At 35.3% G+C, this 26,714-nt stretch overlaps 5 protein-coding genes and 1 pseudogene across 6 annotated transcripts; 5 read left to right on the top strand and 1 right to left on the bottom strand.

Moving 5' to 3' along the window:
* Positions 1 to 3,781: 3,781 nt before the first annotated feature.
* LOC111790976 (2-oxoglutarate (2OG) and Fe(II)-dependent oxygenase superfamily protein) lies at positions 3,782 to 9,398 on the top strand. The gene is made up of 7 exons (XM_023672125.2): positions 3,782 to 4,158; positions 4,759 to 4,932; positions 5,010 to 5,102; positions 5,177 to 5,245; positions 8,045 to 8,251; positions 8,743 to 8,868; positions 8,977 to 9,398. The coding sequence occupies exons 1-7, from the start codon at positions 3,895 to 3,897 to the stop codon at positions 9,133 to 9,135; spliced, it is 1,092 nt and encodes a 363-aa protein (XP_023527893.2). The 5' UTR covers positions 3,782 to 3,894; the 3' UTR covers positions 9,136 to 9,398.
* A 571-nt stretch (positions 9,399 to 9,969) lies between these two features.
* Positions 9,970 to 11,056, top strand: LOC147793095 (uncharacterized; annotated as a pseudogene). Its single transcript, XR_015420478.1, has 2 exons — positions 9,970 to 10,309; positions 10,707 to 11,056. The product of XR_015420478.1 is annotated as an uncharacterized LOC147793095 (transcript).
* Positions 11,057 to 12,167: 1,111 nt separating this feature from the next.
* Positions 12,168 to 15,619, top strand: LOC111791541 (cytochrome P450 705A5-like). The gene is made up of 3 exons (XM_023672925.2): positions 12,168 to 12,824; positions 14,003 to 14,348; positions 14,824 to 15,619. Exons 1-3 carry the CDS (start codon positions 12,268 to 12,270, stop codon positions 15,445 to 15,447), a joined length of 1,527 nt encoding a protein of 508 aa, XP_023528693.2. The 5' UTR covers positions 12,168 to 12,267; the 3' UTR covers positions 15,448 to 15,619.
* Positions 15,620 to 17,037: 1,418 nt separating this feature from the next.
* LOC111791149 (cytochrome P450 705A22) lies at positions 17,038 to 20,440 on the top strand. The gene is made up of 3 exons (XM_087121890.1): positions 17,038 to 17,595; positions 18,362 to 18,695; positions 19,696 to 20,440. Exons 1-3 carry the CDS (start codon positions 17,039 to 17,041, stop codon positions 20,350 to 20,352), a joined length of 1,548 nt encoding a protein of 515 aa, XP_086978016.1. The 5' UTR covers position 17,038; the 3' UTR covers positions 20,353 to 20,440.
* Positions 20,441 to 20,950: 510 nt separating this feature from the next.
* LOC111785367 (ras-related protein RGP1) lies at positions 20,951 to 23,587 on the bottom strand. The gene is made up of 2 exons (XM_023665779.2): positions 23,112 to 23,587; positions 20,951 to 21,689 (listed from the first exon to the last, which is right to left on the bottom strand). Exons 1-2 carry the CDS (start codon positions 23,336 to 23,338, stop codon positions 21,245 to 21,247), a joined length of 672 nt encoding a protein of 223 aa, XP_023521547.1. The 5' UTR covers positions 23,339 to 23,587; the 3' UTR covers positions 20,951 to 21,244.
* Positions 23,588 to 24,509: 922 nt separating this feature from the next.
* Positions 24,510 to 25,948, top strand: LOC111785370 (uncharacterized). Its single transcript, XM_023665780.2, has one exon. It carries the CDS (start codon positions 24,686 to 24,688, stop codon positions 25,820 to 25,822), a length of 1,137 nt encoding a protein of 378 aa, XP_023521548.2. The 5' UTR covers positions 24,510 to 24,685; the 3' UTR covers positions 25,823 to 25,948.
* The last annotated feature ends 766 nt before the right edge of the window (positions 25,949 to 26,714 follow it).

Here is a 26,714-nt window from a genome sequence, read left to right as displayed (position 1 = left end):
CTGAAGCTCTGATACCAAATGATAAGATAAGGAATCAACTACAAGGGGAATAAGATTCGGATTACCTTGTTGATCGAATATCTCAAGGCAAGAACATTGTTTGAGATTCGAATCACTCCACAAGCAAGATCGATCATGTCTAGCTTGAATGACTCTTGTTGATCAAATATCTCAAACACTTGTTTGAGATTCGAATCACTCCACAAGCAAGATTGATCATGTCGAGCTTGAATGATTCTACATGCAATCTAAACTACATAGAATTGCAAAGAAACTTAGCCATTGGCTAAAGAAAAGCATAAATGCTTCTTTCTATATTTTCCAAGTCTCCTTACAAATACAACCTACATGGCTTTATATAGCCTCAAAATGAAACTACTAAATGCATTCCAAGAGTTGTAACATTCATACTTAATGGCCATAATGAGCCATTATGTAAATGTAACCTAAAAAATCTTAAAATACAATAACTCTAAATTACTCTAAATTGTAACCCACCCAAAATTTACAACAATCAAACTTCTTTCTTCCTCAATGTAGCATGAGTTGAAACATCTTTTGATAATTTTGACAACCTTTTCTTCACATCTTCATTGAAGTATATTGTATGATTGATGTATCTTGGTTCATATCATTCTCCACTTCTTCAAGAGGATTCGTCCTCGAATCTATTTGTGTAACTTTGCTGCAAAAAATAAGTTATGGAAATACGAAGGACCTCACAACACTCTCTCACGAGTATACGCTCAAGGAATTTTAGGCCACTCTTTTTACACTCGTTTACACAAATGAAGCTCTCATTCTCACCTCTCAAAATTTTAAATAGAGCAAAGATTGAATTTTGAACTCTGGGTCGATTAAAAATTAAAAAGATAAAAATAAATAAAAATAAAATTGAGAAGAAATGCAAAGGAAACATATATCCGATCTTGAGCCTGAAGCTCTGATACCAAATGATAAGATAAGGAATCAACTACAAGGGGAATAATATTCGGATTACCTTGTTGATCGAATATCTCAAGGCAAGAACACTTGATTGAGATTCGAATCACTCCACAAGCAAGATCGATCATGTCTAGCTTGAATGACTCTTGTTGATCAAATATCTCAAACACTTGTTTGAGATTCGAATCACTCCACAAGCAAGATTGATCATGTCGAGCTTGAATGATTCTACATGCAATCTAAACTACATAGAATTGCAAAAAACTTAGCCATTGGCTAAAGAAAAGCACAAATGCTTCTTTCTATATTTTCCAAGTCTGCTTACAAATCCAACATACTTGGGCCTCAAAAATGAAACTATGGAAGGCATTACAAGAGTTGTAACATTCATACTTAATGACCATAATTAGCCATTAGGTAATTGTAACCTAACTGAAATAAAAAGTCTTAAAATACAATAAATTGTAATCCACCCAAAATTAATAACAATCAAACTTCATTCTTCTTCAATGTGGCATGAATTGAAACATCTTTTGATAATTTTGACAACTTTTTCTTCACATCTTCATTGAAGTATATTGTATGATTGATGTCTCTTGGTTCATATCAGATATATTCATGCAACATCGAAGAAGAATGAAACTTCATTGTTATAAATTTTGGGTAGGTTACAATTTAGAGTAATTTAGAGTTAATGTATTCATTAATAGTGGTTAATTATTTCATAAAGTTACCACTCTTGTAAAACCTGGTTAAAAGTTTTCATTTTGAGGCTATATAAAACTATGTAGGTTGTATTTATAAATAGACTTGAAAAATACAATAAAATGAGCATTTGTGCTTTTTTTTTATTTATTTATTTTTTTTTTTTATCCAATGACTAAGTTTTTTTTCCAATTTTATGTAGTTTAGGTTGCATGTAAAATCATTCAAGCTTGACATGAACAATCTTGCTTGTGGAGTGATTCGAATTTCAAATAAGTGTTCTTGTCGTGAGATATTTGATCAACAAGAATCATTCAAGCTAGTCATGAACGATTTTGCTTGTAGAGTGATTCGAATCTCAAACAAGTGTTCATGTCTTGAGATATTTGATCAACAAGAATCATTCAAGCTAGACATGATCGATTTTGCTTATGGAGTTATTCGAATCTCAAACAAGTGTTCATGTCTGAATCATTCAAGCTAGACATGATCGATCTTGCTTGTGGAGTGATTCGAATCTCAGACAAGTATTCTTACTTTGAGATATTCGATCAAGAAGATAATCTGAATCTTACTCCCTTTGTAGTGACTTTCTTATCATGGTATCATAATTTTCCCTTGGTTTATTCCACATATCATTTGGTATCAGAGTCCTTGGGCTAATTTCCACTTATCATACGTACCCACACAGACCTGTGACATCGCGAGGGTGGGAGGTACGCTGAAACAAAGTCACAACGATCGAGATCCCATCGAAAACATCGTTTGAATTTTGTACACAGAGGAGAGAGAAATGAAAGGAAAAATTGCATGGAAACTCGGGTGAAGGAGATAAGATCTGACAGATCCGGACTCGGGTTGGTCACAACCCGCAACCTAACGCCAACCTAACCCGTTAATCCAAGCGTCTAGCCCTTGGTTCGTATCACGCCAACAGCCAGATCCAGTTTCCTTAGCGTAGGACGCACGCACTTGTAGCCAACACCGAGCGCCTCGACCCAACCTACACAGTCAACCCACTCGCAATAGCCAACCTGATACGGCTCAAGCCCACGCCTACAGCCGCCCAGTACTCGCGTCGCCGCGACTCGCGCTGATAAGGCAACCCTAATCCTCAGCCCAACGATCCAAGCTTTTGATGAAGCAAGAACCTTTGAATCAAAGTAATTAACACCTCCTTATACGAAATTTGGATCAACCAAGAGATAAGGCTAGAATTAGATTACCTCTTACGATCGAAGATCTAGAAGCAAGATTTGGAAACCTTGTTCTAAATTGAGTCACTCCACAATCTAACTTAATCAAGGCTTGATTGAATGGCTCGGGTGCAATTCTACCACAAGAATTGCTTGAAACTTAGAAATGGCAAATATGATGCTCGGATTTATAAGGGAAATGTCTCAATTTGAGATCTGAATTACATTCATCCACGAATCTGAATTTTAAATAACATATTGTGGGTATTTATAGTCTCCCGACAAAAGACGTTTGTGGACGGGATTCAATCCCGATCTTCTTTAATCTCCACAAATGACGAGTCAATTTTGACCAATTGACCCTTTCAAAATGAAAAACAAAAAAACAATAAAATCTTTCAACAAATGTTGATATGTTTGAGTGGCTAAAGGAAACAATGTTTGTTGAATCTTCTTCGCCTTGGATCCTGTAATAGGTCCAGTTGGAACGTTTGGAACAGACTCAATTCAGCAAAGTAGAATGTACTGAAAAGTCTCCGGGTTTGGAACAGTAGAATGTACTGAAAAGTCTCCGGGCCTAATGGCAAATAAATGTGTGCATGCATGAACCAAGTCTCCGGGCCTAATGGCAAATAAATGTGTGCATGCATGAACCAAGTCTCCGGGCCTAATGGCAAATAAATGTGTGCATGCATGAACCTTGTAGAGAAGTATCATACATCCAATTCTTAAAAAAAAAATAATTTTTTTCTATAAAATAAAATGTATTAATATTATTAAAAGATATATATATATATATTTTAATAATTTTAAAGGGAAGAATATAAATGAAAATTTTTAAGTTTAAGAATATTTTTTAAAGTTAGAATATTATTAAAACTTTTGACTTATTAGTTATTTTTATTAATGAGCCGATTCTTTCTTTATATGCAAGTACTCGACAACTTCCCCCGTATTGCACATCTCCCGCCATTGCCCGAATACCTCAGTCTCTCAATCGTCTGCTACTATTCTACTTTCTCCTGTTCTCTCAATCACTGTCCCATTTATGGACCTGTCTGTGATCGATCTGGCCCCGTATCTTACGGCCCCGTCGGAACTCGCCAGCGGCTCTCCGATCGACTTTGGGCCCCAACTCACTGCTCTGTGCAAGGAAGTCAGTCGGACTCTGAAAGAGACCGGCGCACTCCTGGTTAAGGATCCGAGATGCTCTGCCGAAGATAACGATCGATTTATTGATATGATGGAAAGCTTCTTTGAGAAGCCAACTGAGTTCAAGCGTCTGCACGCGAGGCCTAATTTACATTACCAGGTAAATTTGCAATTGTATTTGCGTATGAGATGTAGTTTGATCACTGGGAATGTGTAGGTCGATTGGAAGCTAGATTTTCCGTTCTTCTTGGAAAGTGTGGGTGATTTTTGTTTCTGTTTTGGATTCTTTAAAAGGATTTGAGACTAGTTTTATAAAATTTCTGCGGATTAGAAAATATGAATTCATTAATTGGTGTACAGTACTTCTTTTCAGTGTCAATCTCCCGCAACTTTGTTATTTTTCAAAGTGAAAAAAGATCGATTGATGCTTCACCACCCACAATAATTGACTTCACACTGTGAAGAATTGAATAAAAAAACTTAATACTCGAAAAAAAGATAAGAGAAGAAAGGAGGAAAGTGGGAAATAAAGTAAATGTGAACAGGAAAGAATAGAGAACAACTTCTCGAATATGTCCTTGCTTGATGTCATCAGTTTTGAACAATTCCAGATGTTGAAAGTTAACTATGTGATGAAAATTAATGCTGTCAGAAGGAAAACAAGCTTCTTAAATGAAGAAATCGATCTTTAGGTTCTTTCGTGACTGAGCTGAAGTATCAATTTTGGTTCTGATTCTAAACTTTCAAATGGAGACGCCAGGTTGGGGTGACGCCAGAAGGTGTGGAAGTCCCAAAAAGCCTGGTCGATGAAGAAATGCAGGAAAAGATAAGAGCAATGCCCAAGGAATTCCAACCATTGATTCCCAGGGGGCCGGATCCCAAGTGGCGATACATGTGGAGAGTGGGTCCTCGCCCTTCAAACACCCGATTTAAGGTATTGTCATCTCTTTTACCCTTTCTTTTCTCGTTAGTTGTGCATTTCCCCTTGGATGTTTTATTCCTGTTGTGCAGGAACTCAATGCTGAGCCGGTTATCCCTGAGGGGTTTCCTGAATGGAAGGATACCATGGATTCTTGGGGTTTCAAAATGATATCAGCCATAGAGGTAAGTAATTGGATGAGGTTCTCCAATTTACTAGAATGCTTTTGTGCATATTATTTAAAATTTTCTTATCTCAGGCTGTTGCTGAGATGGCAGCAATTGGGTTTGGCTTGCCCAAGGATGCATTCACTTCTTTGATGAAGCAGGTATGGTCTTTTTTGAGTATGACACGTTCTATCAGTAATCTGTTGTTATCTTTTAGATCTCCTTCCCGCCGTTATTCTCTTATTATTAAACATTTATATTTTATATTAGATAAATGGAATCTGTTCACTCTTTAATCATGTTTTTATTTAAGAAAGAGGAGTGTTGTTCTGATTAGAAAGAATGATCCTACAAATACTTTTTTTATCTGATAAAATATGAAAGGAGCGTTGTAATTTATACGTGGCTCTAGTTATCGTGAGTTTCTCCAATTGCAATGAAGAAGCAAGGGTACTTCTGTAGGTTGCGGCAATTTCTTCTAAAGGAATTTCTTTACACAGGGTGTTAGACGGTTAGCTCATCCAGTTCTTTGTTACTGAAGGCACGTTGACACTGGTGCCAAGTATTACTAGATCTGGTTCAATAAAGAATTTAGAGTACTTCTGTAATGACCCCTCGAATCACTAGTCGCCACGTACACTCAAGGGTTAAAAGAGTGGTATTTTTTTTTTTTTTTTTGTAAAACGGGAGACACAAGAAATTTAAAATTTAAATATGTATTCAAGATTGACATAAAAGTAGTTTAAAGGTAATATCCGCGGAGTCAAATCAAAACGGTTTACAAAAAATACATAAACATTTAAAATAATAATAAAATGACAAGAAGGAAAACAACTCAATCTAAAGGCCCCTTTTGCCGTTCGCACGGCTCCACACGCTCCTGCCATCAACAATGGTCTACACTCCATCTAAAAAAAATAGAATAATGTAGAATGAGTATCAAAATACTCAATAAGTAACCTACTTATAGGCTCTTGTTGGACTTAATCCTATACACGAAAACTTAGGCTATGTGCTCGTATCTATCCCTAGCGGTAGTCAAAGTGTGGCTTAACATAGGTACCAAACTTTTTACGTCATCATGTAACTAACCTTCAGCATATCTCCTTTAAGGAATACTCAATCCCTCCTAGGTTCACAACCAAGGGGTTTTTTTGTTTTCTCTTGGCTCTAGGTTTCACGCATGCCTAGGTCCTTTGTCAGTCTTGCGCAAAGTGCACCTCGAGTCTTGGCCCATGAAAAGGCCTAGGGTAGTACTCATAAGTCTGGAGGAGCTCTTTGGGCCGGATCAGTAAAAAAGTCATTGCTCTCCCCACTAGACACCACCGATAGTACTTCAGTAGTATATTCTCTATGACCCATGAAACCCTCTATGGGTAACAACTAAGTCATGTGTAACAAGTAGACCCTAACCCTTGTTGGTTAGTTCACGAATAGGGGTTGCACCCCATCTGTTCCTACAAGGTACCGGGTCAACCCAGGAGGATATAGAACTCATGACTATGTACTAGGATCATAATATGCGAAACAATAACTCATAGTCTATGAAAATCACAACTAGTACTCTACGACACATAGTGATAGACCAACTCATAACTGGGAAGTAACAGGCTATCCAAGCCCTAAATCATGCCTAATAAATGTATAAAGGCATATAACATGTTTATCATGCCCATTAAGTGATAATAATCCATCCTCAACATACTGGAAAGCATAAAAGTCTATTGATCTATTAGAGTTCACAAATCATGCATGCGAAGCTATATAACTATAAATAGAACTAAGTTGTAAACTGTTTACATTATCTAAGCACAATTATCATAAGACTAGGTCAAATTAGGCTCCTAAACATAATACTCAATCATTGTCCTCAATCCTAAACGACTCCTATAAGTATTTCTTAGAAACTTGCTCCATATAGTTACTTACTTGATTGTAGACTTCTTAAGCTTGTTTCGGGTCTTCAAGAATACTCCAAATTTCTCCAAAATTCATCGATATGGCATAAATTAAGTCAAAAGAATAAAACGGATGAAAATGGCTTGCTTCAAATTCGATAAAAAAAAAGAAAGGAATGTAGGTCGAGAAAATAATTGTTGACTATATGGTCATCTTCTTCAACTTGCGTGCGTATCATTCTGCTTTCCATCCTTCTGTTTTCTTTTTCTTTTTCTTTTGGATCTTAAAATTCCAGGTGTTACAACTTCCACCATCTAACTTTGTACTTAAGAACGTCTTTACTGTTGAAACACCTGCCTAACCTCCTCCAATATCTGGTGTTTCTTGGGTTTTCTTTTTTTCATATTATCTTACTAGGCAGGAGTTAGACACCTTTTTTATTTCCTTAATGAAAAAATCTTCTTTGTTTCATGAGGATCCTTGGCTGTAGACAGTAGGAATAGTTTCCTGGATATTTTATTATTTTTCTGGATGTTGGTTATAAATGCTATCATGCATCTTCTTTTTAGTTTGGTTTGGGTGTGCCAGAGAAATGTGTCGGAGGAATAACCTTAATTTGAGGAATATTGGTGTAATCCCATTTCATAAAAAAATTAGCCCATTTTCTGTTTCATTTTTCTGTATTAGTTAGCTTTACTTTTCTTTGTTGTTTTCCATTCCCTAGAGATTCAGTTAGTTTTTTTTTTTTTTTTGGTATTATAAATAGGCTTACGTATTCCTCTGAGGAGAGTAATATTACTCTGGGAACAAGGCTTGTCTTGGTTAGGATTAGATTTGATTGGGTTATTTAGATTATATTTGATTTAATTATTTGAATTAGATTTAGTCATACAGATTTAGTCATGTCTGATTTGATTATGTAACGATATATAATAGCCAATTTTCTTCTTCAATAGAATGAGAGATTTTTCCTTCCATTCCTAACCGTCTTCCTTAATAATCATACCCATACCCACTAGTGACTCCATTTCATCTAAAAAGTTCTTTTCTTGAGATCTCAGGGACCTCATCTTCTTGCTCCAACAGGAAGTGACCTTCATCGTTATGGTCAGGAGGGCACTGTCTTTGCTGGGTATCACTATGATCTTAATTTTCTAACAATCCATGGCAGAAGCAGATTCCCTGGTCTATATATTTGGCTTAGAAATGGGCAAAAAGTTGAAGTCAAAGTACCGATTGGATGTCTTCTCATTCAGACTGGAAAGCAGGTAATATAGTCATGGTGAAATATTAGGACCTATAACCGATGTTGTAGTTTACAGGTTTGTGACTCTGTTGATATACTATCTACCATTACTAAGACTAATTGTTATAGCAAATGCTCTGTTGACTTTCAAAGAAGAAAGTTTTTAGTCAAAAGCTTGTTGGTTCTTTCTCAATGGTTAATACTCAATCAGCTAGTGTGTTAAAATTGACATTATGCAGCCTGAATAATCTAGCTTTTATCACAGAGTTGGACGGCTTCATTTATTACGGAGAATAATAGGACATAACATGATAAAAAGAGAGTATCATGTCATTTACTTGACTGAATTCTGATAAAATCTGAATTATGATTAATCTTCTGAGAGAAGTAAGTTGAATTTTGAGAATGGTTTCATTGGAGGAGCATGCGCTGTTTTTCTTATTACTAAATGTTTTAGAAATGTGCAATTTCCAGCAAAGATATGTACTCTTTAACTCCATTACGCTTGAGCAGATTGAATGGCTGACTGCTGGTGACTGCATAGCGGGCATGCATGAAGTAGTTGTCACAGAAAGGACAAGGGATGCAATTAAGCTTGCATCAGAGCAAAATCGCAGTCTCTGGAGAGTCTCTTCAACTGTAAGTGTATCGGGTTTCATTATCATTGTTTCTTTTATATAGTGAGCAAACTGAACTTAAGTTCATACTTATTCTGGAGGATCTAAGTTTTTGTTTCATTGGATGTAGTTATTTGCTCATATAGCATCTGATGCTGTCTTGAATCCTCTTGGCCACTTTGCTGAATCCCCACATGCCCACAAGTATCCACCTATGTTGGCAGGAGAATATGTCGAGAAAGAGCTTTCAGTGATTAATCTGAAAGGACAAAAAGGAGAGCCTTTATAATCAAACTTCGTATCATTGTTCTACCACAGATGCCAATAGCCAACCATTACAGATTGACCGAAAGGAACCAAGAGAAATAAACTTCAGCTGAACATTTTTACAGTGCTCTGTACATTGGTCTAATTTTTATGGATCCTCCATTCATTCAAGCGTATTTTATATTTAAACACCCCCTCCCTCGCTAAGCATGTTTGGAATCAAGAACACTCTTCATTGATAATGTGCGATATCAAAAAACTCGTAATGCCAGTATAGTTGGAATACTCCATTGTGTCATGAGCTTTACACTTACAGCCAAATTGATTCTTGAGATCTGAAACCATTAGCAGTGTTTCACTTGGTGCATATTTAAACTGTACTTCGCTAGTAGAAGAATTTTATTTCTTCCATTCATTTGTAACTGTCATAAAGCTGGCAGATTTGAGTATTATGTAGGATCACAGTGGATGTAAAGATCACCAGCATCCTTCCTAATCCTTGCAGGTTTAGAGGAGGCACAAGTGATTGATGTTTTATAACAATTTAAGTGCAGATAAATCATCACTTCTGTATGTCTGGAGGAATAGAGACAAACCACTGGCAGAGAAGACCAAAGCGGACAATGGTTAGAAATCACGACTCTCCATAATGGTATGATATTTTCCACTTTGAGCATAAACTCTCATAACTTTGCTTTTAATTTTTCCAGAAGGCCTCATACCAATAAAGATGTATTTCTTACCTATAAACCCATGATCAACCCCTTAATTAGTTGATGCAGGACTCCTCTCCCAACAATCCTCAACAATCGACGCGCATTATCGTGGGTTAGGATGGAGGTGCATAATGGTACAAACCACAATCTCATATAAATTTGATGCCTTATATCCATTATTTTTCGTAGTACAAAGTTGGAGGATTGGAGTCATTTTATTATTGTGTGAGAAAAATGAGGTTTCTAGGCATGAAATGTGTGTCAGTTTGGATGCTTTTATTGACGACGACAAGTTTGGCTGAACAAAGCAAAGGGGTAACTTGTAGTTTCACCTTCTTTTCTTCTCTTATTAGGCTATAATGCCTTGCAGGTCATCGGTTGCTCCATACCGCCCCATGCCGCCGACCGTGGCCTGTTGCAATGATGTCAAAACTCTCGGTCAGCCTTGCTTGTGTGTGCTTGTCAATGGCCCTTCATTTGGTAAGCAATTTGAGCTTTGTTATATGCTTTCAAGTTCATCGAATCCACACTGCACATTCATTTACAATTGTGAAATTCATCCAAATAATTAAAATTTTAAAAATGTTTATATGTTTTCAATCTATTGAGATTTTAAATTTAGAATTTTAAAATGGAAAATTACATTTAAAAAATAAAAGCTTCCATAAATATTAACATTTTGATAAATGTGTACAACACAATATAGGATATCAAACATGTTAAAAAAAAATGAGTTAATAATAATTGAAATGGAACATAATATTTAGTCAAAATTATTTATTCATTCATTTATTACAACTAGTTTAATGGTTTAAAAAACATTATCAAACATATATTCGGACAACCTTTTAGATTGATGATGTTTTTAATTGTGCAGGTGAAATCATGATATAAAATGGACTGGGAGAATAATTCATACACATTTTCCATTTTATTATTATTATTATTATTATTATTTGGATTCTTCATCCATATACTCCTTATTTTCATTATGCATCCAAAGCATATACTTTAGACTTCTTTATATCTTTACCGGATATAAAATTAGAGTTTAGGGTAGCAATCCGTATTCGTAACTTGAAGTTATATATTATTAGTATCGAAAATAAGGATATTCTAGGTCCTAGATGAAACGAAGGAAAAAGATGGAAATATAAGGCACTAAAAAAAAGTTTTAAAGAATGTTGTAAAAGAAATATATTGAAATCAAATGATAAATGACTCGTACTAAAGGAGATGTTATCATCCACTTGTTTGTTTATGATTTTTTACTTGTTTAACTAAATGTGGAACTTTGGTGTCATTTCCTATAATTTCAATATTAAAGTTCTTCAAACATTGCAAACTTTTCAAGTGAAAATAATTATACGGGTTAACTCTCTCTCGAGATTCAACCCTCACACCTTGCAGATGACGGCCAAATTAAAGAAATAAAAATAAAATAAAATTAGAAGATTTTTGTGAGTAAAACAAAATTTAACGGGCAAATTAAAACTTTTAAAAATATAGGAATCAAAACGAAACAATTATAAGGAATATATAAAATAAAATATCAGCAAGTTCTAATACTAAATTCAACCATTTAAAATATAAAAATATATGGATTAATATTTTATAGAGTTCCCTTGTAATAAGGTTTCTTTTATTATTGAATTGACCAAGTCATTATTGGAGAATATGGTTATGATTTGGAATATGAACCTAAATTTCCACTATATTCCTCATTTTATTATAAGCCATTTAATTTCTATAGTCTATAATATTTTTATTATGTCTTTTGAATTTTTTTTAAATGTTAAATGAAATCTAATCCTCTACTTCCCTTCCTATTTGTTATATCAAACGGTCCATGATTTTTTTGGATAATTTTATTAGTCAAAATTTTAGGAATAAAGAAGATAGATCAATGGAGTTAATGGAATAAGTAACATCTACGTAATATGTCAATCATTTGATAAATGTATTCAAATGACTCGAGAACTCAATCAATCTAGACTATCCAACCTAACCTAAACTATAAAAATTGGGTTGAGTCCAGAGCGACATTTTTTTGTTAGGTCAATCCGACTCTCCTAAAAGTAGAGAATCTAATTTTTCATATTTAGATTAATAATTTATGTATTAGAATGTTTGATTTGAAAATAATGGAGAATGAGCCGTAAAGTTTTTTATATTTCATAAAATTTTTAATTTTTTTAAAATAATTAAGATTATTAAAAAAAATTTAAAAAATTTAATAGTGTTTTTTAAACATTTTTAAGCAAAACTGAAATACAAAATTTAAAGAGTATTTTTTTTTTAATAATTTAATCTTAATTTTAAAACTTTGAACGTGATAGGCTAATTAATATTTTAATTCTAAAATTAATATTCAATTTTATATTTTAATATAAGACGTGGTTGCAAGCAAGAACTTGCAGGACCTGCGTGAGGCGAAAATGGCGGATTCAACCTCTTACATTCTCTACATTGCTCTCTCCTTCCTCTTCATCATTCTCCTTCACTATCTCCTTCACAGACCTTCCAATGGCCGCACGCCGCCGAGTCCGCCGGCGCTGCCGCTAATCGGCCACCTCCACCACTTCTCGCCGTCCGTTTGCAAATCGTTCCACAATCTCGCCGCTAGGTACGGCGATCTTCTCTTCCTCCGACTCGGAAGCGTCCGATGCGTCGTCGTTTCATCGGCGTCGTACGCGACCGAGATCTACAAGACACAGGATGTTACTTTCTCGTCGCGGCCGAAATTCGCGTTCGGCGACGAACTGCCGTACGCGAAGGCCGGATTCTTCGCTGCAGAGTACGGAGATTACTGGAGATTCATGAAGAAACTGACGATGACAGAGCTTTTGTCGCAAAGGCAAGTTGAGAGATCACGCGCCGTACGGAGAGAAGAAATGTTGAAATTCTTGAAGAAATTGGGCGACTGCGGCGAGAACAACGAGGCCGTGGATTTGGGGGCGGAACTCGTCAAACTCACCAACAATAGCACTTGCAGGTATAAATTTACAATATATATATATATATATAAATTTACAATATATATATATATATATATATATATATATATATATTTTTTTTTTTTTTTTTTTTTTTAATTTCTATAGATGTTTAAAATTTTAAATTTTCACAAAAATTAAAATATATAGAAATTAAACATCTATAGAAATTAAAATATATAGAAATTAAACATCTATAGAAATTAAAATATATAGAAATTAAACATCTATAGAAATTAAAATATATATAGAAATTTTAAACATATAGAAATTAATATATATATATATATTCGATTTGTGAAAATTTAAAAATTTAAACATCTATAGAAATTAATATATATATATATATAAGAAAATTTAAAACTTTAAGCATCTATAGAAATTATATATATATATATATATATATATATATATATATTCAAGTTTCATCGAGAAATATATATATATATATATATATATTCAACTTGTGAAAATTTAAACATCTAATTATGAAAATAGTGTATTATATATATATATATATATATATATATATATATATATATATATATTTTCTTTCTTTTTTTTTGAAGTTGGTTAATTTTATTTTATTTAAATTTTATTATTTGTCTATTTAAAAAGGAATACGATGGTAATTTTGATGAGTGAAAATATGGAAATTAAAATGGAAATTGAAAAAAATAAAGAAATTAAGATAATGTTAAATTTAGTATAAAAAAAGTTTAAAAATGAAAAAATGAAATAAATAAAGAATTGAGTTGAAAATTTGAATGGATTATATTATAAAATATGATGAATGATTGTTACATAACACTAACCAATTAAATATTTTTCTTCAATTTTTAATAAAATAAAATTAGAGTAATAAATAAATAAATAAGATGGAATCAACTAGTAAATAATTATAAAGTTTTTTATTGACAGATCTTTATGATATGATTTGAAACATGTCAAACAATAAAAAATATATATTTGTGACAACTCAATTTTTGTATTTTAATCTGAAAATTTTACAAATAAAATAAAAACATAAATTAGAGGAATTACCAACAAAATACAAAAATTACTCCAAATTTAAAATAAAAAATAAATTATTTAGACTTGAATAAAACTATTTTTAATGGAAAGAAATATATTTATTTTAAAATTATATTGATGATATCGATAATTGTATGAATAGGTTGGTGATGAGTACAAGGTGTTCGGGAGACGATACTGATGAAGCAGAAAAGATAAGAGTTTTAGTAAAAGAAACGTTCGAAATGGCTACGAAAGTAGCGTTTGGAGATGTGTTTGGATGGCCGTTAGAGCGATTAGCGTTTTGGATGTTTGGGAAACATGCGAAAGATGTGACAATGAGGTATGATGAAATATTGGAGAAGATATTAAAGCAACATGAAGAGAGAGCAAAGAAAGAGGGTTTGGATAGAGAAGATAGGGATTTAATGGACATTTTGTTGAAGGTTTATCAAGATCATAACGCCGTGTTCAAGATCACAAGAACCAATATCAAGGCGTTCTTGCTTGTAAGTCTTCTTAATTACACGTTTACCCTTTTTATTATTTTTTTTTTTTATTCTATGACGTTGAAAATTACTGAGAGGAGTAGTCTCGGGAAAGATCATAAGATTTTAAGTAAGGAATACAATCTCGAAAACAAAAACTAAGAGAGTTTATCCTCAGAGTAGACAATATTATACTATTGTGAAGGTCCGTGGTTTCTCAAATAGTATAAGAGTCATGCACTTAACGTGGTCCATGCCAATAGAATCCTCAAGGTGCAGTCTAAGTGACTCAAGTGTCGAACAGGTGTATTTTGTTTAATGGCTTTGAACAATATCATACAATTATAGAGATTTATTAAGATGGTTTTTTAGATCCAACCCAATTATTCGGAACTCAAACAGCTCTTATTAAATAATGAATCGAGCAATAAAATTTTTGGGTTGAATTGGGTTGGTTCCGTTGTTTAAGTCGTTTATTCAAATTTTTCTTGTGCAGGACCTATTTTTGGGCGGCACAGGAACATCTACAGAGGTATCACAGTGGACGATGGCGGAGCTTCTAAACCATCCCGAAGTATTCAACAAACTGAGAAACGAAATAAACGCTGTGGTCGGAACCACCAGACTGGTCGGAGAAGACGACGTCCCAAATCTCCCCTACTTACAAGCGGTCGTGAAAGAGGCTCTCCGCCTCTACCCCGCCGTCCCATTAGCGATGCGAGCGAGCCGGGAAGACTGCACAATCGACGGCTTCCATATCCCCAAGAACACAATGGTGGCAGTCAACCTGTTCCACATAATGCGGGACCCAAAAATCTGGGAAAACCCGAACGAATTCGAGCCGGAAAGGTTCACCGGCGAAGTGCGGTACGAGATTAAGGGGCAGCAGGGTTCAGGGTTCGTCCCGTTCGGTGGGGGCCGACGGGGGTGCCCTGGCTCGACCCTTGCGTTCAGTTTCATTAGCACGGTGACTGCGGCCATGGTTCAGTGCTTTGATTGGAAGATCATTGGTGGAAGTAAAGTGGACATGGAGATTGGAGCCGCCTTCACTTTGCCCATGGCCAATCCTCTTCTTTGTGTCCCTCTCCTTCGCTTCCACGCTCGAGATTTGAACCTCTAATATCAAGAAAACATAATATTATTTATACATCGATATTAGTCGGTTCGAACCTCGTCTTAATTTTACCCAAGTTTCATCCAGGTCATGGAGTGACAATTATTACGACTACGATGACTTATATATATAATACAAAATGGATCTTGTTCTTATTAGATGAACACGACTCTTGTCTACTCGACTTTCATCCTTTTTCTTTCGAAGTCTTCGTCAATTTTTACTATGCCTTCGACGAGTCTCGACTCCTTTTTCTTTTGGAGTTCTTTGTTCGACATTTGAAGATTCTATTGACATGACTAAGTTTAGGGTATGGTTCTGATACCATGTTAGATGAACACAACTCTTCTCCATGATGGTATTCTTTGATTATAAACTCATGATCATTCCCTAAATTAGTTGACGTGGGACTTCCATCTAACACCTCCCCTCGAAAAATGTACGATCTCCTCCAACCGTTCTATTGTTAATCAGAGATTTCTCTATGAACAATACGAATCGGAGTTTGAAAAAGGGGAAGGAGAAGGAGTCCTCGACCCGCAAGAGATAGAGGAGGATTTATTCAATCACATAGTTTGGGCTCCTAGAATATGGTGTCGTTGGGGCTTTCTGTTTGATTGTATCGAAAGATCCAATAAATTGGGATTTCCCTACTATACTAGGTCATTTCGAGACAAGCATATCATTGTTAACGGTAACAGTATTTTTTTCAAATTTTTATTAAAAAAAAAAAAAAAAATTGAAAGGTATTAATGAAACCTTTTAAAGTCCAAAACGGTTGTTAAGAATATTATTAAACATTTTAAACGTAAATACCCTATTCTTTATTAATTTAGTGAATTAAATATTTTAAAATTTTAAATTATCAAAATTAAACAACTAGGGTACTAAAATAATACATTTAATAGTTATAAAAAAAAAAAAAAAAATAGGACAACCCTAATACTTGTTAATACGTACTTCCAAAATTTATTAATAAATGACGTGTCAACAAATATAGAAAATATGGAAAAAGGCCCACTTAGATTGTGATTAATTAGTGAAATAGAGGGTGTCTATTAATTAATTAATTAATTAATATATATATATATATAGAGGTTCGAGACAACCAAGCTATAATAACTAGGTTCAATAATAGTGGATGAGTACGAGTTGGGTTGGGAAAATCTTTTTTGGGTTGATTGGGTCGATGACTCGAGCAACCCAAATAGTATTTCCAACTCAACACTCTATTTTTAAATTGAATTATTTTTAAAAAATATATTAAAAAAATTATATGGTGATAAATAAAATCTCATAAATTTTAAATATAAGATTACAAAAGTCAAATATTCTTAATTTTTATAATAATTAAGCAGGATAGAGTTGAGTTGAATCCTAACCGTGTAACATCTCACTCGAATTTTTTTAATTTTTCAAAATTTTATTAAAAAAATAAAAATCTAACCTAACTCAATCTTTATAGTTGGAGTTGGGGTTGGGTTAACTAGGTTCTGGTTGGGGTCGAGTTAACTAGGTTTTCGAGTAATATGAATATTTTTAATATTAATATATATATATATATATATATGGTGTATTTTTGTTCTTCAATCAAACCATGGCTGAAATCGAGTCCTTAATCCTCCTCTCCACCCTCTTTTTCCTCTCCGTTTACTTACTCCGATCAATTCTATCCAGAACCACCGCCCTCCGCCTTCCTCCTAGTCCTCCGTCGCTGCCGCTTATCGGCCACCTCCACCTCCTGTCTCCGGCGCTTTACAGCTCCTTCCGTCGTCTCTCCGATCGGTACGGCCCGATCCTCTACCTCCGCCTCGGTGCCTCCCGCTGCCTCGTCGTCTCATCGGCGCCGATCGCCGCCGAAATCTTCAAGACGCACGACGTCCTTTTCGCCTCCCGTCCGACTCTGGCCTTCGCAGATAAACTGTACTACGGAAAATTAGGGTTTGTTTTGGCACCGTATGGCGATTACTGGAGGTTCATGAAAAAGGTCTGCGTGACGGAGCTTCTCAGCCCCCGGCAACTGGAGCGGTCGCAGAACGTCCGCCGGGAAGAAATCCGGCGGTTTCTGTCGAGAATCGCTGGCCATTCTCGGCGGAAGGAGACTGTGGATATCGGCGCAGAGCTTATGAGATTGACCAACAATACGACTTGCAGGTAACAGGGGATGGAATACTGTTGAACGGAAGTTCGTTAGGGGGGCATTTTTGGTAATATAAATATATATATATATATATATATATATTAAATTCGTATATATTTATTTGGTCGAAAAGTTTTTCAAAATGTCTCTTAAAAAAAATTAAAATAATTTTGTATATTCAAATATATTTTTTTAAATTTGATTAACATACTAAATATTAAATATAAAATTAAAAATTTATGCCTCATAAATCACAATAATTTCTCTTATAAATGTCTAATAAATCTTGAATTTCAATTTGAATTTTAACCTATTAACTGGTCTTTAAATTTTAGCTATAATTTTTTTAAAAAATATTATATATATATATATAATATTTTATTGTTTTTTCTCATAGAAATAGCATTTTTTTTTTAAAAAATTGAAATTTTGGTTGAATTTGATTAAATTTGGGAATTGCATTAGAAAAATAGTTTTGTGTGTATTTTAAAAATAAAATAAATAAAATTTAAGAGTATTTTTGAAATACAATTGTCATCGCTACTAAATAGTTGGAAAGTATCGTAAATTTAAAATTAATTAATTAATCGATCTTTGGTATGATAGGTTTATTTTAATTTCTTCGTCTTTTGAATTAAATATTTTCATAATAATATTACCAGTTTTATTGAGTCTCTCAATTTCAATTAATAGACGGCCAACGCTAACTGAAATTGATGTTTTTTCTATCTCTAATCATATATGTAAAATATAAGGACTAAAATGTTACAAATTTTGTAGGATGTTAATGAACACAACATGCTCGGGAGAAAAGAACGAGGCCGAAAGAATACGATATTTAGTGAAGGAAGCAATGGAGGTAATAACAAAGATATGCTTTGGAGATGTATTGGGGCCATTCAAGAACTTGGGGTTCTTGGTCTATGGGAAGAGGGCTCTTGATGTTGGCAGAAGTTGTGATGAACTAATGGAGAAGATCTTGAAGGAACATGAACTGAAAGGCAAGATGGAGAGTAATGAACCTAAGGATTTTATGGATATTCTCTTGGATATTCAACAAGATCATGCTGCTGCTATTAACCTCACAAGAACCCATATCAAAGCATTCATTTGGGTAAGCCATTATTATGTCTCTTCTTTCTCGTTTGGTCGAGAACGTAATGTCCTAACTGTTGAGGATGGTTGGGAGGGAGTTCTGTTTTGGTTAATTTAGGAAATGATCATGAGTTTATAAGTAATGAATACATCTCCATTGGTACGAGGTATTTTGAGGAAGTTCGAAACAAAGCCACGAGAGCTTATGCTCAAGGTGAATAATATTGTACCATTGTGAAGATCTGTGATTCTAAACATGGTATCAGAGTCGTGCTCTTAACTTAGTTATGTCAATAGAATCCTCAAGTGTCGAACAAAGAAGTTGTGAGTCTCGAAGGTGTAGTCAAAAGTGACTTAAGTGTCGAACAAAGGGTGTACTTTGTTCGAGGATTCCAAAGAAGGAGTTGAGCCTCGAGTAAGAGGAGGCTGTTCGAGGTCTCCATACGTGACTCAAGTGTCGAACAAAGTGTGTACTTTGTTCGAGGACTCCAGAGAAGGAGTCGAGCCTCGAGTAATGGGAGGTTGTTCGAGGGCTTCATAGGTTTCAGGGGAAGCCCTAAACAAAGCCATGAGAGCTTATGCTTAAGGTGGATAATATCATACCATTGTGGAGATCTGTGATACCAAACATGGTATCAGAGCCATGCCCTTAACTTAGTCATGTTAATGGAATCCTCAAATATCGAACAAAGAAGTTGTGAGTCTCGAAGGTGTAGTCAAAAGTGACTCAAGTGTCGAACAAATGGTGTATTTTGTTCGAGGACTCCTAAAAAGGAGTCGAGCCTTGAGTAATGGGAGGCTGTTCGAGGGCTCCATAGGTCTCAGGGGAAGCCCAAAACAAAGCCATGAAAGCTCATGCTCAAAGTGGACAATATCATACCATACCATTGTGAAGGGTCGTGATTGATAGATCGGGTAGGAGTTCATTTACGGTTATTCAAGACAGCTAGCCGTTCTTGATTATTAAGTTTGTGTTTATTTGGTTATTGAGTTTAAAAGTATTTAATGGGTTGATTCAGGATCTCTTCGTTGCTGGCACTGATACTTCATCAGTAGCCATGCAATGGGCAATGGCTGAACTAATCAGCCATCCTGAAGTGCTGAAAAGGGTTAGAAAGGAGATAGAATCAGTGGTTGGACAATCAGGAAGGCTTGTGGAAGAAGAAGACATTCCTAGACTCCCTTATTTGCAAGCTGTTGTGAAGGAAACTTTGAGGCTCTACCCATCAGGACCAGTCACAATAAGAGAATGTCGTCAAAGTTGCAAAATCGGAGGCTACGACGTGCCACGAAAAACAAGTGTCGCGATCAATCTCTTTGCTATTATGAGAGACCCTCAAGTGTGGAGGGAACCTAACAAGTTTCGTCCCGAGAGGTTCTTAGCTTCATCGTCAAAACAAGAACGAATTGAGACCAATACGGGGCAAAGTTTTGACTTCATCCCGTTCGGGGGTGGAAGGAGAGCGTGCCCTGGCGCAACATTGGCGTTAAGCATGATAAACACAACGATGGCGGCCCTGGTTCAGTGTTTTGATTGGAAGGTGGTTGGAGAAGGAGGTGAGGAAGAGGAAGCTAAGGTTGATATGCAACCAGGACAAGGCTTGACTTTAGGAATGGCCAACCCTCTCTTGCTTGTTCCTACGTTACTTTTTGATCCATTTGGTGCTTCAATGTAACAATGCATGATCAATGGCTTGTTCGTCAGTTTCTTCAATAAGGCCTCATTTCAAGTTTACAATAATAACAATGTGTTACTGGACAAAACTTCGTGATTTAATCTATACTTGCTGATATGAACAAAGACATCAATCATGTACTATAAACTTCAAGAAAGATGTGAACAAAATGTCGTTCAAATTATCACAAGATGTTGCAATGCTAGGTAGTTTAGGTTGCATGTTTAGAATTATTCAAACATGACACGATCAATCTTGCTTGTAAAATTATGATCAACAAGGTATCCGTTTTTAAACTTTCCCTTTGAGTGATTTTTTTATCATTAGGGCTAAGTTTCTTTACAATTCTACGTAGCTTAGATTGCATGTTTAGAATCATTTAAGTTAGACATGATCAATCTTGCTTGTAGAGTGATTTAAATCTCAAATAAGTGTTCTTGCCTCAACAAAATAACCCGAATCTTAGTTCCCTTATAGTGATTTCTTATCACTTGCGAATTAAAATCTATCCAAGGCTCCAACTTTTTGTTTTACACAAATAGCATATTTTTCAGAACTCATTTCCCTTATGTAGAGAGAGAAGAGAGACAGAGAGAGATGAAAAAGAAAAACTCAGTTACTTTAGCATACCCTTACTGAGATTCATTAATCTCCCATGTTTATGTTGAAGGGGACAATATGAAGCTTTTTGCTCAACCAAAATGAATATTATGAAGGTAACAAAAAGCTTGAAGCAGAGGAACTATTTACCTTTAGTCTCCTGAAAGACCAAAGTTACAGATTAGATAGACATCAGATCAATCGCTTCCCCCCTTTTTCTTCTTCTGCTCTGTTGAGGGCTGTAAAAAAAGCAGCAATTCAAGTGAACATATTGTGAGAAACATAATTCATGTCAACTCCTGCAACAGCCAGCAGAGGTTGCAGGCTGAGGCTCTTGTCCAGGGACAACAATTTTGACTCCTTCGAGGAGTGATGCGCTTCCGTCGGTATCAGTATCCTCATTTGCAATCAGTGTCTTCCTGCTAACCACTCGGTAAATTTCTGTCAGTATGGTATTGAATGCTGCCTCTACGTTAGTTGCCTCCAGAGCTGATGTTTCCATGAAAAACAGGCTCTCCATTTGAGCGAACTCTTTAGCATCTTCTGTGGGCACAAGACGAAGAGAATCTAGATCAGACTTGTTCCCTATAAGCATGATAACGATGTTCTTGTCTGCATGCCCACGCAGTTCATCTAACCATCTAGTTATATGATCGAACGACTGACGTTTTGTCATGTCGTAGACCAGCATTGCCCCCACAGCACCTCTGTAGTATGCACTTGTCACTGCACGATACCTGAAAACCATCACTAATAAGAGAAAAAGAAGGAAAACGAAGCATGCTCATGGTATATGTGAGTTCTCACATCGGTTGGGAAGGAGAACGAAGCATTTTTTATAAGGGCGTAGAAACCTCTCCCTAGCAGACGCGTTTTAAAAACCTTGAGGGGGAGCCCGGAAGGAAAAGTCCAAAAAGGACAATATCTGCTATATACGTTCCAAAATAATATCACGGCTTGATTGCCCTTAGCATCTATTCATACTAAAAAAATACTCCTTATGATCTCCGAAATGTGTTTTCGTTTACACTTTCCAAAGTCGAGAGCTTAATGTCAACCATCAGCACTCAAGTTATGTTAACAGGAAATCTGCCAAACTATAATCACATCACCATAGGACAGCATAACAGGACCCAAGGACAATTCTCTAATTCAATTCATAATATACTGATTGGTTCTAACATCCCTAAGTCAAACATTGACAATATGAACCCCACCCAAGGGATTGAACATGATGATAAAGCAACTTGTGCTTAACTAAGCGATAATAAATTTATAAGGTCCTTAAAGACCGTTTTAGTCCCTGTCCCTGCCCACAAGATGGTTGTAACAGCTCAAGCCCACTGCTAGCAGATATTGTCCTCGTTGGGCTTTCCCTTTTAGGCTTCTCCTCAAGGTTTTTAAAACGCGTCTGCTAGGGAGAGGCTTCTACGCCCTTATAAAGAAGGCTCCGTTCGCCTCCCCAACCAATGTGGGATCTCACAATGGTAGGCTCAAAGCTATGCGATAGTATGGTTATAAAGGAGGATTTCTTTATGAGAATGAAGGTGAATCTGAATTGGATGCAGATTGTGTTACATGTCGGGTGCATAGTGTTTATGATTCAGTGACAATATATATATATATATCCATATCAACCGAATCAATGTAAAACCCCATTGTTCCAATAAGTAGCAGGGGAGGTGAAAATGGAAAAGTAAACTGAAGCAGCAAGAGATGAAACAAAAAGTTACAAACATACTGTTTACAAAGTTCAGAAAAAAAGACAATCAATTCTGCTTGTTACACAGGACATAAGAAAAGGTTATGCAAACTTACATACCTAGATGAACCATCAACATGAACATACTGAAATTACATACATAGATGAACCATCAAAGATTAGTGCAGTTTCTACATTCAGGAAATTCTTCACAAGTTGATGTAAAATTACATACATAGATGAACCATCAACATGAACATACTGAAAACCAACAATAAGGTGCATTCTGTTCAAGATTTACAATGAACTAACACATCGTTGAGATAAATTTTTCATGCTAACATCAATCTTAAGCATTGAAATTCTGGAAAACCTAGTTCAATGCACAGGAAATTCTAATTCAGCATTGTTGAGAAAAGCAAAAATAAAATTCCTAAGAAACATGGCGGATTATTACCTCTCCTGTCCAGCAGTATCCCATATCTGCGCCTTGATAGCTTTCTTGTCAATGACGAGCGTCTTTGTCTGAAACTCAACCCCAATCGTAGCCTTCGAATCCAAACTAAACATATTCCTAGAAAAACGAGAAAGAAGTTGCGACTTCCCCACCGCAGAATCCCCAATCAACACGACCTTGAATACATAATCGATCTTCTGATTGAAATTCGATTGCAGATTAGACATCGCTCTTACGGGAAAATAAGAAATCAATCTAATCCAATCGAACAAAAAAAGAAGAACAAATCGGAAAAGGGGGAAAATGGAACACCAAGCGATCGAATCGATCGCTTGATGCGATTACAAGAGAAATGGGGGAATGATTCTGTTTGGGGAGAAGGAAAATTGGGGGGAAAAAAGGGTTTAGCGATGATTTGAAAGGAAATGGGGAGAATCGAAGGTATTTTGACATGGACGAAAACAGAAAGAAAAAAAAGAAATTAACGGTTCTTCTTCTTCGTTTCATTGTTCGTTTGGAATGGTCAACGTCAACATCTCCCAAACTTCCACGTATGACCAAAATGTCCAACTCTTAACTTCGTATTTATAGTCTTTTTTTTTTTCTTTTAAAATATTTTATTAAATTTCTAATTATATTTCTAATTATAATTTATTTATAATAGTAAGTATGGTTAAAAAAATAGGTGGTAAGTAAAATAACAATTTAGTCCATGTAGTTTGCTACAAACCACCTCTAAATTTCAATAGGTAACAATTTAAAATTCATTCTAAAATCATCTCGAGAAAGTTTATAATAAATTAAGTTTGAGATCAATACAATATATAGGAGAAGGTTCGAACGTCGAACTATTTAGCTCAGATATACTTATGTTGACGCATAGCCGTAACCGTTTATAAATACATTTTGGTCTTTTGTTGATTTATATAAACCGGTAACATTTTTTATTAAATCTTAATAATCTTTTTTATAATAAAAATAAAAACTAAATTTTTACAAATTTTAAAGTAGGCCGATCTCATTGTTATATTTGTTATAAAAATTAAAAATAAAATAATTAGATGGTTAAATTCGAAGAGAGATAATAAAATAAAAAAACTCGATGATGTCATAAAATTAGATCAACCCAATGCAGCATGTATGAATTAGGTTGAGTTATGAACTTAGTTGTGTTGAATGCGTTCAAATAAATAAAAATTTTATCACGTACGTTCATGAGCTTTTTTTTATAACTGGATTGAGTTGAATGGTACTAATCCACACGTCTATTATTAATTTTAAATAAATTATTTTAAATTATTTATTCTCTTTTTTAAATATTTAAAAAGTAAACTTTAAAATATATATTTTAATTGATTTTGTAAGTTGAAATTTTATTAAAAACCAAAATTTGAGTCCATGAAATGTTGCAACTAACTCTAACTTATACATTGTAATTATCACCTTTCAGCAGGGCTATTTTGGTCAGAGAACCACCTGAATTCAAACCAAACTGCCACCGTCCCACTTTCCCCTTCTCGCTCCTTCTTCTACATAACAATGGCTGCCATGGCAGATCTACAATCACTTCTTTTATGCATACAGAAGAAAAAACCTCAACATTGCCTTCATACAGAGAGAAAACATATATGAGAATGTTACTTGTTGTCTTCTTCCTCTTCGCCGCCGTCGAAGCTTGCTCGCCTTCGGGCCAGGCGGCCCTGCTCGCATTCAAGGCGGCGCTGAACGAGCCGTATTTAGGAATCTTCAATTCATGGACTGGAAATTCCTGCTGCGGTGGTTGGTATGGAGTCAGCTGTGATCCTGAAACTCTCGAGGTCACTGAAATTAGCCTCCGCGGCGAGTCTGAGGATCCGATCTTCCAGAAGGCCGGCCGAACCGGGTACATGACCGGCTCGATTTCGCCTGAGATTTGTAAACTCGATAGCCTCATGATCCACATCATTTCCGATTGGAAAGGAATCTCCGGCGAGATTCCGAAGTGCTTGACGAAACTCAGCCAACTCCGAGTTCTCGACCTCGTCGGAAACAAAATCAGCGGCGAAATTCCTTCGGATTTCGGAAACCTAAATCACCTTACCGTGCTTAACCTCGCAGATAATGCGATTTCCGGTACTATACCTAAATCGATCGTGAATATCGGCGGTCTGATGCATCTCGACCTCAGGAACAATCAAATTTCCGGCAAAGTTCCATCCGATTTTGGGAAATTAGAGATGCTGAGTCGAGCGCTTCTTAGCAGCAACCAACTCGGGGGATCGATTCCGGCTTCGGTTACGAAAATGAACCGCCTCGCAGATTTGGATTTGTCGATGAACGGTATCTCCGGTATGATTCCGGAGAATATCGGAAACATGCCGGTTTTGTCAACTCTGAATCTGGACAGCAACAGAATCTCAGGGCAAATACCTCCAACTCTGATCAGCAATGGCGGGCTAGGGATTCTGAATTTGAGCAGAAACGCTCTGGACGGGCAGATTCCGGACGTTTTCTGCCCGGGTTCATACTTCATGGCGCTCGACTTGTCGTTCAATGCCCTTAAAGGTCCGATACCAAATTCATTGTCGTCAGCCGAATACGTTGGCCATTTGAATCTGAGCCATAACCATCTTTGCGGGTCCATACCCATCGGGTCGCCCTTTGATCACCTCGAAGCGTCGTCGTTTTCCAACAATGACTGCCTCTGTGGGAACCCATTAAGTACTTGTTGACGAATACAAATCCGGGTAAGAGAAAACGAGCTATAGTCGACCCGGATCCGACCCGAAATAATGTTTAGAAGACTGATAAATAAGAATGTTTTGTTATTATTATTTTTTTTTGGTTTAATGCAATAATTAAATATAGTGCCTTCTTTTTTTCTTTAATTATAAATTTGGTTCTCATTAAAAAAAAAAATTAATTTTGTGTATAGTAAATTTTGAAATTGATATATTAATTTTTTAAAAAAATTAACTATTTTATTAGACTATATATATATATATATATATATATATATATATATATATTTATTTATTTATACACCAAATTTCAATGACACCAAATTTTTTAAAAAGTTGTTCTTACAAAATTTGAAAAATAAATTTAATTTAGGAGATAAACTTCATTATATAATCGGCCTTTGAGTTCATTGATCTTCATTTGTCTATGGACTAGATGATCTTCTTGGGTGATCGGTTCGCTTTTTAGCTTTGTTTTTATTTTATTTTTTTACGTATGACTTGTTGATTATTTTGGATTGACTTATAGTTTGTTGATCGATTTGGAACCGTCTTTGACTTGGTTATCGGACTAAACCACTTTTTAGTGGGTCACTGAAATTTACATGACATTTTTTTTTCTCGGATCAACTCGACCAACTTGAAAATCAGGTAACAATCCAACTCTAGTTTAAAAAGCTTAAGAATATTTAATGTTTGTAACGGGAGGCAGTGATGCATTGTGACGGTTTGATATTTGAAATTTATAAGATTTTAATTATTAATATAATATGTATTTTAGATGAGTAAAATTTTTTAAAATAATTAAAAAAAAACAGTACAACTCAACCGAGATTGGGTTTGTGTGTTCTATTTGAATTGTTCAGGTCATTAACCTAACCAA

This window comes from Cucurbita pepo, chromosome 3, assembly GCF_057944985.1.
Source record: "Cucurbita pepo subsp. pepo isolate OVF chromosome 3, ASM5794498v1, whole genome shotgun sequence".
Lineage (NCBI taxonomy): Eukaryota > Viridiplantae > Streptophyta > Magnoliopsida > Cucurbitales > Cucurbitaceae > Cucurbita > Cucurbita pepo.
The sequence above is the reverse complement of the archived record's forward strand: the minus strand, read 5'-3'. Positions and strand labels throughout refer to the sequence as shown.